The sequence below is a fragment of the Eutrigla gurnardus genome, assembly GCF_963514095.1.
Source record: "Eutrigla gurnardus genome assembly, chromosome: 5".
NCBI lineage: Eukaryota > Metazoa > Chordata > Actinopteri > Perciformes > Triglidae > Eutrigla > Eutrigla gurnardus.
In genome coordinates, this window is record NC_139919.1 from 9,385,580 (window position 1) to 9,399,922 (window position 14,343).

A 14,343-nucleotide genomic window follows, 5' to 3' on the forward strand; every position below is an offset into this window, starting at 1 on the left:
GGGTCAGAAGGTCATTGTTAGTGTGGAAGTGACTATTTTAATATCAATATCAATTTTCCCAAAGAGCCCTGTTTTAACGTGTTATTTTCTAGAAAGTCATACTTTAATCTCAATAAGACATTTAGCTGCTTAATTAAATGACATAAAAAAGTGCACGTGTGCATCAGTATGATGTACAGTACACACATGCACTACTCTGAATGTAATCTGACAGTTAGTGTCATGTAGTATATTACTGTGCTGCAACTCAGCATTTGGAAAGGGGACATTTTAAACTAATAGATATCACCATGAAGCTTCCCCAGTTGATTGTTATTATTTTTTAAGTTTTCCAAAATTCAATGTGCAAATGAGTCATTATCTTATTACGTTTGTTCTAATTTCAAAACAGAAATCTGAACATTGGATAAAAGCAGGTTCAAAATTCTTGTTTCACTTTGTTGTCAGATTAAAGTCAAATGTTTTTACTGGGGGAATTTGAGAAGTCCCTTTGTCTCGCTCCATAAATCAAAAATACATTCAACAGCCATAAAAAAAAAATCATATAATCATAAAATGCTGTATAATTCGGGCTATGAATGATATATGAACAAAGCCTGAAGGATTTCTGACTCAAAGTCTGAGAAAATGGCTTTTAAATATATGGATGTAAAATTACAGACATTTTGAAGACACTATTAATTATCTTTTGAAATGACTAAAAAACTAACTAATAGATCATACACTATATGTTTAAATATGTAAATGAGTGAATATTTAATGGTAGCTCTTGGTGAATTTAGGAGAAATACAGATTTAAATCGGCAAATGACCAGTGAACTAAAAACAAATGTTTTAGTCACCACTCAGGGAACACTTGACCTTTGAACTTCTACTTCAGATACTCTGTCAATACACTGTTGAAGACAACGCTCCGTTTATTTGGAAGGGAAATCCGATATCTGATATAATGTCTGACTCATTCCGTGTCAACATGCTGAGCTGTCCATCTGTTTAGATTCATACCATACTCATTCTGTATCAGGATCAACATGCAGGTGTGCCAGCACCAAGATAAGTGAGTCTCCGTCTCTCTTCAATGTTGATTTGCTCTTTTTGCTATTACATAAATTGTTTTAATAACAGACATCATGTCGGTGATTAATATCATTATAATAAGTATGAAAGCAAACAGCAGACTGTGACATAGTGAGGCTGAAGTGATTTTTATTTCCGCCATGTGTACACAATTTATTTCTTAATTCATTAATTACAAAAGCGCAGTGTAGGGATGTTATACTCATCCAACAGCAAACACATTGAATCACAACAAGGGCTTCATGTTGTTAATATAAAACATAGAGATCTGTTAGTTAACATCAACATGATTCATATGACCTGTGGTATTAATAAACTAGCGTAGTGTAAAGTGTGATGAAGCAGCTCTATAAATCCAGCAGACGGACCATGAAGAGAGACAGACTGAGGTCCACATATGGACATCACCATCCACAGAGCTTCACATGATGACATAATGATCTCTAATCCAAGGTGAGGCAAACATAGCAAATAGTTTATTCTATCCTGGGAATGTAAATCTAGTGGATAAAAGGAAGTTTGCTAGTGTTCGTTTTGGAGCTTTTACATAAACAGGAGAGACAGCAACCAGGCTTTAAAGTGTGCAGTTTCATGTCCTGATGTTTTCGATTCTACAAGCTGGAGTTCATATTCAAGTACACATGTGGCGTCACTGTACGGCCCTGTCTCGTCCCCATCTGTTACCCAGCAAATAATCATATCTAATACAGGTGTGTGCTGAACAGAGGTGGATGCAGAGTGTCGTGTTGTGAGTGCTTCTCACAGATGATCAAGTGCCAACATCAGAACATCGTGACCTTGTAAATCACAACAGTGAGAGGATTTTTTTTGTGCGTGTGAGTTTGAGGCAGGTGGTGGTGGTGGTGGGGGGGGGGATCCATCAGACGCTTCCTGACAGGTAAAGAACTTGAATTCCAGCATTCATTTTCACTGTGCATCAGCAGAGATGATTTCCTGAAGAAGATGCACATAGAGATGGAGGAAGTCAGCTGACCCGTGCCATTATACTGTATTTGTAAATCCATAACATCTAAGCATAAGTGGGTGTATAAACATGAATCCACTTTATCCCCCATCATCATGTCACCTGTTGCAGATTCCTTCATTTGGTGCCGTTGTACTTGACCTCCTTGCCGCATTTCTTCAGCGTCTCCGTGAGAAGCTCCACATCCTTGTCGGACTCGATCCAAACCAGTTTCTTGGGTAAGTCGATTTCAAACTTCACATCTGAGAGAACAAAGAGGCAGTTTTTTTTATTATTCCAAGATGCAACAGCACAGCAGACGCTGTGCAGCGCTGCTACTGAAGACAAGAGTCACCATAAACGATCTAATTCTAGTGTTGGTGATATTACTGGCTCCAGTCCTGCAGAGAAAGAAAACTGCTGGAAAAGCAGAAGTGTTACTTAGGCACTCGACATTTTAATGACCAAGCCATATCCATGTAAAATAAAAAAAGTGCCACAGTATCAGGTGACACATTGGCTGAGTCACCGTTCAGAGACAAAGGAGTCATGAGGTGGGATGTGATGCAAGCGGCCTTTAAAAGCTGCAATTTTGCTTTCACTTGATCGCCTGTGAAAGCACAGAGCTGCTTCAACTCAAATTATTTAACACTACAAGTGATATTAGGAAGAAATTCTGTTTTTTGGGACAAACAAACAAGTGTATCTGTATAGTTTTCAGTATAATAAGTAGCTACAAGCAGCTTTAAAACTTCAACAACTAACTAGTCATTTAGGTTCATCTATGCCTTCATGTCACTAAGGTGGCTTCTTCCCTGGATTCTTTGTGTTTTCTGGCCTTGCAGGTTCCATGATCAGGGTTACACCTAGACCGTGGTTTTGCCTGCTACCATGACCCTGCTTCAGACCCACTGGGCCTATTATTATTATTAGTAGTAGTAGTTCTATTTCTATTATGGCTGCTGATTATATTACATTCACTGCAGTTGCTACTATTATTATTAGTCATCACTTTCCTTTTGTTATTCGTGCTATTACTACTCCTATTACTGCTCTCATATGTTTCATTTTTGTGATATGCATATCATTTTATTATCAGGGTTCCCCACTCTTAGTCAAATGTCAAATCCCCTGACTTTTTCCTGACTTTCACTTCCTATAAAACTGAATTTCCATCCATCCATCCATCCATCCATCGTCTACCGATTATCCTGTATTCAGGGTCGCAGGGGGGCTGGAGCCGATCCCAGCTGTCATTGGGCGAAGGCGGGGTACACCCTGGAAAGGTCGCCAGTCTATCACAGGGCTGACATGTAGGGGGCGTCCAGACGAAGCAAAACAAACTTTTTTTTCTCCGTTTTGCCTTGGCGTCGTTTCAAGAAAATCCGTGTCCAGACGAATCCACTGAAAACGACTCAGTAGTACATATTCCAGGCCCTTATGCAGCGCTGTTTCTGCTACAAAAACGCAGAAGAAGAGACGGAGCTTGACCGGATGTTTGCCATTGCTATGGCAACACGTGAGAGTTACGGCTAATCTCCGCCCGACCACCCGATCAATAAACACCCATAAGATGACAATTTGGTCCGTATAAATAAAACCAACAATGAGCACCAACAGCCGTCACCCTAAGGACCTTGACGGGGCGTTGTCACACGTTGGGATGGATTAATTAGACAAATACATGCCTACATTCATGGGAAGTTAGCTAGCGGTTGTTTGTTAGCATCGTAATAAAGTAGCATATCTGTGACTTTTTCCCCGGAATATCGCCCCCCTCTCCCGGCTCCGTTTTTTTTTTCATACAGCGGCCCTGATACGCCGTCGTACAGACGAGCTGAATATCTGCTACGAGCACGGAGGCCGCCGTTGTTGTTGTTGTTACGAGACGTCGCGGGGGAAGAAGTCAGGCTCGAGGGTCGAGGAGCGGGGCGATGACGTCAGCGTATTCGTTTTCGCCGTCTACACGAAAACGATCACGAAACGGAGGGGTGTCGTTTTTTTCTTTTCCACCCTGAGAGCTGGTTTAAAAAAAGTGCATTTTCACACTGCGAAAATGGCGGATCCGTCTGGACGGAAGGGCGAAACGCACAAGACTTCTGCGTTTACGCACTGAAAACGTTTTCGTGTGGAACAACCATTCACGCTCACATTCACACCTACGGGCAATTTAGAGTCACCAATTAACCTGTCCCCATCCTGCATGTCTTTGGACTGTGGGAGGAAGCCGGAGAACCCGGAGAGAACCCACGCTTACACGGGGAGAACCATTTTTGTGATATGGATATCATTTTATTATCAGGATTTCCCACTCTTAGTCAAATGTCAAATCCCCTGGCTTTTTCCTGACTTTCACTTCCTATAAAACTGAATTTCCAATGAAAGTAAAAACAGGCCTCCTTTGTGTTGAACAGACAAAAAACAGCTTCTGTTGCTCTCCAGGAGGTTTCTTCCCTTGTTCTCCCTGTTAACGTGTTTTAGGGAGAGTTCTTCCTTATCCGAGGCAAGGTAAACAGCAGATAAACTATTTAATCTATAAGTAATATTTAGTATAGGTGTTATGTAGTTGGGGAACATGCATCTATGGCAAGCCGTTTTAACATTTAATCGAACCACACTGCTATCTGTAATTATATTTTAGATATCCATAATAGCATTTCTCCTAATCAAAATTACATTTTGACTAGGAGAAATGGTAATTAAAGATATCCACAATACATTCTTACTAGTAAAAATGATATTTTAAGATATCTACAACTTTGATTGTACTAGTCAAAACTAAATTTAAGATATCTAAAAATCCTTAAAAAGTATAAGTGGCCATTTTATCATTTAATAGCTAAACTGGATACGTATTGCAGATATCTGTAATTCAATTCTTCCTAGTCATAAAGAACATTTCAGATATCCATAAGTCCTAGTCATATAAGATATCCTAGTCATAATTTAATTTTTTTTTAAATGGCGTCCCGTCTGTCAACAGATATCAACAATACATTTTGTGGATATCTGCAATTGTATTGTTCCTAGTCACAATTCTAATTGTAGATATCTGAAATTACATTTCTACTAGTCATAATATGAATTGTGGATATCCATAACGACATTTCTACTAGTCACAATGTATTTTTGGATATTCAAAATTACATTCTGGATATCTGGAATAGTTTTTCATTTTGGATATCTGAAATGAAAATTATGACTAGTAACAATTGGATTGAAGATATCTGAAATGGGAGTTTCTCCTAGTAAGAATTCAATTGCAGATATCCAGAATGTTCATTCTAGATATCCAGAATGTCATTGTGGATATCTGAAATTGAAAGCCCAATACACATGAATGGCAAAAGTGACGTCATTTGTCCTAGGAAGAATGCCATTGTGGATATCTGAAATGTTCTTTATGACTAGGAAGAATTGAATTACAGATATCTACAATACATATTCAGTCTAGCTATTAAATGTTAAAACGGCTTGCCATATGCATCACAGTATGGATGGCATGACTGGCTGATATACTTTAGAAAGCATATTGCATATTGATGCAACTATTTATGGTCTCTGTCTGTTCTCTTGTCATAGTCTTGTCTAACCTCCCATCTTGTTGAGGATTCTGGTAACGGCTCCTGAGCATCCCTCACACGTCATCGCCACCTCAAACTCGTGCTTCTGTTGGAGACAGAGAAACGTTATCAAGCTTGATAACAAGAACATAACATCTTTCCTCAGGCTTTGAGACTCCTGAATTCCGGCAACTCTCTCCAGATGTGTTTTTCTCATGTCTCACAAAGGGGACTACGACCTGCATTGCATTGTGAGACCCTGTACAGTGACAATAAAGGGATCTTGTTTCCTGGAACTGACATAAAGTGAACTTGGACCAAAGCTGCTGCTGCACTACAAAGGCCGTGAAAAGGTCTGACGTCATATAATGTGTTGCTATCTAGCTGTGTACCGGGTACGATGATTCCTTTAGATTCACATTGATCAGTCAATTCTACACATCAATATCAGGTGTAGCATGTAATACTAGATAACGATAACTGAATGACGCATTACATGAGATCAGATATGACGATATTTCAATTAAGAGAAATAATGCCAGGACTAGGACCTTCCGTTAAAGTCCACGTTGAACAGACTCAACGCGAACCGTTAGTACAGTAACGTTATTAATTCATTCCTGGGAAGGAAAGCGATTGTTAATTTACAAGACAACGAAAGGAAGTTCGCTAGCTAGCTTGTAAGCTACTTAGCAATGCCGAAACGAAGAGCTAAATTAACTTCGCAGTAAGCTAAAGCTACAATTACGTTGGTAACTCACGGTCATGTTTCTCGTTGTGTGGCGGACCGGCTGTGGACTTTTGCCTCTGACTGAATTGCAAATGCTGATGTGGAAACCTCCAGAAATGTCCAGTGCCGTTAGCTAGTGTACAGGAAGCTTTCATCAACCTTAACAACGGGATTTCCGGTATGAAAAAACAGAGCACACATTATTAGTAGATACATTATTATCTTGTAACGATTTTGGGTCAATGGACATTTTGAAAATAATTCAAACGAGCATATTTAGAGGCAATGTAACGTGTAATAACTACAACCTAAATAAGTTTAGCTTTGTTTTATTGTGAAAGTACATCCGTTTCACTTCTGCTTTTGATTGTTTTGGCTATCTTGACGCACAGCAAGCGATGACTCACCCGGGTGACTTGACTGTCTCTTTTACTTCACATTTCAAAACCCTTTGTGTAATTTAATTCATTTTATTTTATTTGCTTAAGCAAATTATACTAGAAGAAGAGAGAATAAACGACAGACAAACTGCGTAGATAACCTACAAACATAGCCGCCATGTAATCTGACCGCCCGGGAGCCAAAATCAAACATAACTTTTTCCAAAACAAAAGCCTTTCCAGTGGTACTGATGCCGATTTTTATATACGAAATTCAGATTTCACCATAAAATCAAAACGAAAAGTCAACATGTTGGGTGGGGTTGACTAAATCGCAATTAAACATAAATAGGCCTATTCAGTCTTTTCCTTTGCTTTATTGCCATTAGTCAGTTGTACGTTTCTGGTCAAATGTGTTTCCATATTCCAAGAGTAACCGTTTCCCCCCTCAAGTACTAGACCAGAGACAACCAAAAGATGACGACATTTTAAAGATACTAACAGCGGCAGCTAAAAGTTATAATCCGTACCTATGGCAACGGTTCATCGAACACAGCGTGACACTTTGTCCTCGGCCGGGTCACGTGACCACGCCGCTGGCTCTCCTGGCCATAGAGAGCCCGCCGACTCCTGTCTTGCCTTCAATCGGTGCAGTGTCGCTGTGCCGTGCTGAGTCAAACATGACTACAGCGGGAATATAAGACGTCTGCGGCTAGCTTAGCCTCTGGTAAAGCCAACCAGTGACAGACAGAGAGACCACACGGTTCCCCCGAGGTAGGTCGTTGTTCGTTACGAGCCTTGTTACTCGGGTGTTTACGGATGCAAATATGGCATCCAAACACACAGCTAACGTTGGCTAACCTCGGTTTATGATAACGATAGCTAAGCTGCTTCGTTATGCTAGTCGTAGTGTATAGCTGTCTTGTCGAAATTTCCATTTTAACTCGCGCCTCTCTTGCTATGCCAGTCCATTCTCTCTCTCTCTCTCTGTGTGTGTGTGTGTGTGTGTGTGTTTTGTTGTGTTTGTCTCGGAGGTAAATAACAGCTAACGCGTTTGTGCTCAGCTCCATCTAAGTGCTATCTTAGCACAATACAGTGTTACAGTTAATCACCATCGCACATTTGACGGTGTCGTTTCCTGCCACCGCTGGTGTTCGCGTGGTGGTCTGCTTCACGACCCCGTCATCCAGACGACTCAGACGCCTCCTGGTCAAAGATTAGTTAAATAATGATTAGCATAGCTAGATTGGCGGGTCTGCCCGGGTCTGAGAACACTCATCCGTCTACAAAACGTTAGGGAACAAACGAACAGAGCTTTTAGTAGCTGCACCCTGCACAAACATCTTATCAGTTACACTGGAAGCTGCGTCCACTATCCGTTTCGTTATTGACATTAAGACCTTTGAATGTATAGGTCACTATGTGTACCTCATGAAGTCTTGTGCATTGTTGCTGAGAAAACATTAGACATCCTCATACTTTTTTCAAGCTGTTGAGATTTTGGGGAAAAAAACAAATTTACCCACTAATTTTAAATAATGAATGGGTACATAAGATGTATAACTTTAGGGATTAGTCAAGAAATGAATGAATTAATTTACGATAAATCAATCTACAGATCTACAGCTATTTCAAAAATGTATTGATTGTAATCTTCAAGCAAAAATGTCAATCATTTGTTGGTTCCACACTCGGAAATGTTGAAATCGCCTGCTTTTCTACTTTTGATCAAAGTTAAATGTTTTCTTACTGAGGATATTGTTTATACAAGAATGGAAAATAACCCAACCAGGGAGTTTATTTTTGTTAGATGGAAATTAGTTTTTGTCCTGTGAAGAAACTGCATTATTGATATATAATAGTCAACTTCTTTTATGGCTTTCTTGTTTCGTTTTGAAGACCTGGTGCCGGGAATGGCACACCATGTTATCTGCATTTCGTTGGTGCTCAGTTTAGTCCCCTCATGTCACGGCACATTATAGTTCTTGTGGAAGTCCCAAGTCGTTTCTGCATGCTCACTGAACTGCTGCAGGACAATGAGTCTTGCTCAAGAGGAACTGCCATGAGATACATTTTCACACATGAGAGGCTTTGTAGTTTTTCTTAAAACATCCCTATTAAGTTTCACTACATAGCATTACAGAAGCAACAGTCCATGTGCTAATGTGAGGTAGAAGCAGGATATATGACTGAATGGGGAATTCCACACTTCCACAGCAGAAGTCTGTGTTATAAGTTTTCCCGTAAAGACAATCCAGTTTCACAAGTTGTCCTGATCCCATTTGACACCAAACAGTAACGCTGTGATGAGAAAATTAAGGAAGTGGGCTCATTGGACGTGAAGTTATGACCGTTCGAAAGACAACTTTGGTTCCTTAAACGAAGCAGGCCATGAAGATGTTCTCACACTCCATGTCTGAACCAACAGCTAAGTGTGCTGCTGGGGTTTAGTAGTTTGCTCAAACACTCACCCTACATGCCGGTCCGTCGGCCCAAACATGAGAGGCTGCACAGAAAGAGAAATAATCGATTATCAATCATGAAAATCCTAATTTATTCGCAGCCCTACTTCAAAGTGCGAGCATGATGTTGAAAGAGCATGATCTATCACTTGAACTTCCTTTCTTCCACTGAAGATCAAGATTACATAATGAATCAATTGCTGCTGAAAAGTCTCACTTTGAACCACTTCCTCTGTTTTGCAATGTGTAGCTGTCAATGCTGGACTCCCCAATCTCCCGGCATTAGGATCCGCGAGGCTGGAAGAGACGAAGGCCAGCCATCCACCAAACCACCTGACCCAACATGATGGCGTCCAGCGACGTAGACAACCGAGGTGAAGGTATTGAAACTAAATGAACTGCTTTTGTCTGCATAACATCGACCTCTCCTCGGATACAAACAGGATTGTACTCTGGTGTATGCTAAATACAGTATCATATAAAATGGGCACTTAGACACCCTGGGATTATTTGTAATCCCGACTGGCAGGTAGACACTGAATCATCAAAGCAGCTTTGTTTTTTGTTTTTTTGGCTCAGCTGGAGTAAATTAAATATTCAAGATGTTTTGGCAAAGGCACAGTATCTGTGATCACAATCTATGTATTCCAGATCCTCTTGTCTGTGGAAGAATAAGACTAAATCTCTTCTTGACAATTGAAATGCATATCATGCATTTTTGTTGGAAATAGTATAATAGTTAACTAAAAGATGAGCTCTACTGGGCTAAATTGAACCTAAATGTGTGGGAAAAGCATGATCCCGGTCAGGTGAGAGGTTTTGGAGAACAGGGTTGTGAGTTTTAAAGTTTCACATCACTCTGAAGTCTGCACACTGTCAGCAGACATTCAGCCTGCTGATGCGACAACGAATAACATGCTCTCGCATCCCTCCTACTTTAAAATAGGCGCCAACAGTTTACCTTTATGTTTGTGAAAGGCTGCCGAGTCACAAGATGCTAAAGTAAACTCCACTGTAGCCAGCAGCCTGCATGTTAAAACTGTGAGGTCAGATCACGAAACACATCTACAGACAAACAGGTAGCAGCGCAGCGCAGGTTGGTTTTTAAAATTCCATTTCAAAATGATGAACAGCTAGACCAGTATACTTGTTGTTGCCATGTGTTTATTACAGTCAGCTGATTAACAGCACAGTTTTGTTGTTCATGGTGCTTAGCAAAAGCGCCAACATGAAGAGCCAATTAATATATTATGACTAAACATTACTGGAAGGCATGTCGTAATTCGTATTACCCTAGTTGATTCAATTCTGTTGGCTTCTGCTAGTGCAGAATGTTGCTTCTCAAATTTGAACTGCGACCACTTGTAGGTCCCATATCACCCCAAATCGTTCCTCCCTTCACTGGTTGCCAGTTCAGGATTGTTTTTAAGATTCTTTTAATATCTGTGGTCTGGCCTATAACATATTTGGATAGGAAAATGTTTTTCAATGCCTGATTTGTGTTGCTTTATTCGTGTTTTGTTCTGTTTTGACTTTCTGCGCTCTATTATTTGACTTCTTATCATTGTTTTTAGAATATTACTATATTCTTTCTATATTTAAATGTTACTTATCTGAGTTTTTTGTATTTTGTGAAGCACTCTGTAACCTTGTTTCTTAAGTGCTATACATTAGTCAGACAGATTCAAACGTAGGCACAGGCTAAAATATGATTCTACACAGTTCAATAGAGTGTAATGATGTAATAAACCATACAAATCTGAATAAACACATTCATAGGAATTAAAATTAAAATATGATGTTAAAGTGTTGTGGGGAGGTAAGAGTCCCGGGCCTTTTGTTTGTTAATAAAAGGTAATAGACAGATTTTGTATAATGTACCCCACATACTGTTCAATGAGTGCAATGAGCCTCACTTATTCTCTCGTTTGCCTTCTCTCCTTCCCCTCAGGTTCTTTGTTGTCTGACCAAAATCCATCAGAAATGGATGCACTTTGTCCCTCTCCTCCTGGACCGTCCAGACCCCAACGTAACTATGAGAGGTTTGGAGGACGGGCAGGAACCTCGTGAGCATTATTACATTGACTATATAATGACAAATATAATACTATATAGTTGGTCTGGTCTTCTAATGCAGATACAACCTGTTTTTCAGTTTCTGCCAGACTCTTATCCACCTTTTGAAAGGGAATATTGGTACAGGGCTGCTGGGGCTGCCTCTGGCTGTCAAGAATGCAGGTCTGGTGGTAAGTACACAGAGGTTTATCATCAGACAACACCAGATCACATGAGAGGTCTGGAGGCACCAAATTAGATTCTGCTCCCATTCCTGACAGGCGTTCATGCTACTGTACACTGGTGGTGAGGCTGGTGGTGGACAGTGAGCATTTTGTCAGCTTTATTGTTTTGTGGAAAGTACATTGTGGTTCTCCATTTAAGGACTTGTTAGCGGGCGCTCCCTTTGGGAGAAGTTTAATTGTAATCATGAGAGAGAATATGTGATATCTCAACAAAAAATGTTTTATTTCTCCCTGGTGTTTCGTCTGATGATCCAGGAGCTTCACTTCCCCAAGCTGAGATATTTGTTCATGGGATTATGTAGAGAGCTTTGGTTGCAGCATGAAAAAACAATTCCATGTAAATATCCTGGTCAAACGAATGAGATTGGTGGGGCATATTTATCCTTCTGCAAGCAGTTATCTCCTCAAGCAAAATCCAGAACATGGAGTGATAGAGGTGAATGAAATCCGAATCAGCTCTATTTGGCCAACTATAAAAATAAATACAACATATCCTCTCTCACAGTGTACTTTATAAAATGAGTGCAAAGAAATAAATACTGGCTGGATAGATAGAAGATGTCTCTACACTGCTTATGGAGTGTGCAAGTCCTATTTTGACAGTGACAGATATGTTAAAAACCAGCTTGGGCATTTACAAACTGTAAAATGATCATCTATAACAGCAGCAGTGGATGTTTTGGTGGAGGGATATCGACTGTCTGACTGGTGTTCAGTGTTCATCAGTCACTGTCTGCAGGAAGAAGCTGTTCTTGTGTCTGGTTGTTTTGGCGCACAGATGCAGGCCACGCTACAAACAGAAGGTAGAAACCTTGTGAGATTTGAATTGCGCTTGACTTATTGTGTCGGTCCTCCAGAAGGAGCGGTGAACAAAAAGTGAAAGCATGATATGAAAACCTTTGGAGCAGGAGGTGAAGGCTCATACCTTATAACACATGTCACAGGTCACCCATCTTTTCTTTCTGCGTTCATTTCCTTTGAAATACTCTTCATTGAGTGCTGCAGGAATGACACTGAAACGTGGAACTAAGTCAGCATTTACACTTCCTGTTCCCTCGTTGCCAGGCAAGATGTTTTTTGAACGGGTTTTTGGTTAGATACCTACAATGAGGCAATAAGATTTTAATGTTTTGCTCTGTGACATTATGTCAGTAAATATCCCAAACTTTTACACCTTAAAAAGGCTACATGGCTAAATTATACTACTAAATATAGTATTAGTTTATCATATTATATTTATTTGTTGATTATTGACAGACTGACTGTAAGACTTATTGAATGGATGTGGGATTGCGTGTGACTCATGTTCACCAGCAAGTCTCTCAGTTCTTATGCACTCATACTATAATGATTAGTATATGCACGTACCACAAAACAACGTGGGGGCCGTAGATCACGTGGCAACTTGTACTTTATGTTTGCAGTATGTATGTTTGTTTAACTACATCTCTCATAGAACAAGCCACAATCCGTAGGCAATATGAAATATCCCCCCCGTCCCTCCTACATGTCCCTATGGTCACACTGGTCTTTCTTAAATTCAGCTCATCTGAATTGTGTCATTTAATCTGCAACGTTAACATTGTGCTTCAGTAGTCATGCAGTGTGTCTGTGTGTGTCTCCAGCTCGGACCCATCAGCCTGCTGTGTATGGGTGTCCTAGCGGTCCACTGTATGAGGGTGCTGGTGAAATGTTCCCACCACCTCAGTGCAAAGTAAGTAGACCCACCTTGAACGACTTCACACTTGAAATACACTCATTTGCACCGGATTTCTGTCATGTCATCCTATCCTACTAAGGAGGTGATAACGTTTCCATCATAAACACTGGGTTTGGATGTCAGCTCCTCCTCACAAAGCAAATACCAACGACTTCATGTCTTTAAAGACCACAATGCAATGCAACCACGATGCAAATGCAACCTAATGTGATATCCGGTTTGCCGTCTTCCTTGGCAGCACCTTCCTTTGTTGTGGTGTCACCTAGAATGCTCTCTATTAACCTGGACAGAGAAAAGGCAGGTTGAAATAATGTGGTTTCTGTGTGGGCTGTTACATTATTTGTATTTCCCTATAGATGCAGTTGCCGTTGTTTTGTTTGCAAAGATAATTTCTCGTCTCTACCTCCATTCCCTCACAGCAGGGCCACTGGGGCTTGTTTATGCCGGCTAATCTAACGGCTATGAAGCTTTTGCTCTACGCTTGTTGTCATTTGTTGACTTAGCCTCCCGCTTTGCAAACAGTCACTTGTTTGTTGTGGCTGACAGATTACACTCTATGTAGGCAATGTCTCTCCACCCTTTTCTACTGTATCATCAACAGCATTATGGGAACAGAGTTTTGTACCCTTCAGCTCCACATAGACATCCATAAACCCCAAGTATAATACATAATCGGTTTTACAGCTGTTGGTGTGTGACAAGCAAGGTGACTAAACACACAGATCAGATCTCCATTAGTGCGTGTTTACAGTTTAGGGCCGTCCACGCTGTCTCTTGCCCTTTGCCCTGTTCATGCAGGGATATATACAGCAGCTCTGTTCTGACGCCCAAAGAGGATTAAGCAGTTAGAGAGCATGAAGGAAGAGCTTCCACACAAAGCCTCAGACATCAGCCTCCACAAGAAAGTCCAGCATCAGACAAAATGCTGCTCTTTCTGTTTCTTAGCTTTCTTTATTACAGTCAGCATGTAGGAGCTACAGGCTGCATTCACAAAACATACAAAAATGGAATAATCCATCTGCATCTCTACCCTTTATTAGCTGTTTTCTCTTTCCTCCCCAACCTATGTGTTATTTAATGCAGGCTGTAGAGGCCATTTTTAAACTTTAATGCAGGCTGTTGTGTTGTTATGACACCACATCAAAAT

At 40.5% G+C, this 14,343-nt stretch overlaps 2 protein-coding genes across 3 annotated transcripts in view; one reads left to right on the top strand and one right to left on the bottom strand.

The window, feature by feature from the left end:
* Window positions 1-1,186: 1,186 nt before the first annotated feature.
* atox1 (antioxidant 1 copper chaperone) lies at window positions 1,187-6,488 on the bottom strand. Its single transcript, XM_084009758.1, has 4 exons — window positions 6,366-6,488; window positions 5,635-5,710; window positions 2,165-2,304; window positions 1,187-2,031 (listed from the first exon to the last, which is right to left on the bottom strand). Exons 1-3 carry the CDS (start codon window positions 6,369-6,371, stop codon window positions 2,180-2,182), a joined length of 207 nt encoding a protein of 68 aa, XP_083865884.1. The 5' UTR covers window positions 6,372-6,488; the 3' UTR covers window positions 1,187-2,031; window positions 2,165-2,179.
* An 826-nt stretch (window positions 6,489-7,314) lies between these two features.
* slc36a1 (solute carrier family 36 member 1) overlaps window positions 7,315-14,343 on the top strand; it is a 48,943-nt gene continuing 41,914 nt past the window's right edge. The window contains exons 1-5 of one of the 2 annotated variants that reach the window (XM_084009746.1): window positions 7,315-7,488; window positions 9,427-9,550; window positions 11,128-11,242; window positions 11,332-11,422; window positions 13,102-13,190. In XM_084009746.1, the coding sequence (XP_083865872.1) occupies window positions 9,520-9,550; window positions 11,128-11,242; window positions 11,332-11,422; window positions 13,102-13,190 (326 nt within the window). In that variant the 5' untranslated portion in view covers window positions 7,315-7,488; window positions 9,427-9,519. Of the gene's footprint in view, window positions 7,489-9,426; window positions 9,557-11,127; window positions 11,243-11,331; window positions 11,423-13,101; window positions 13,191-14,343 lie in introns of both variants that reach the window. The other variant, XM_084009745.1, reaches the window with a different exon arrangement.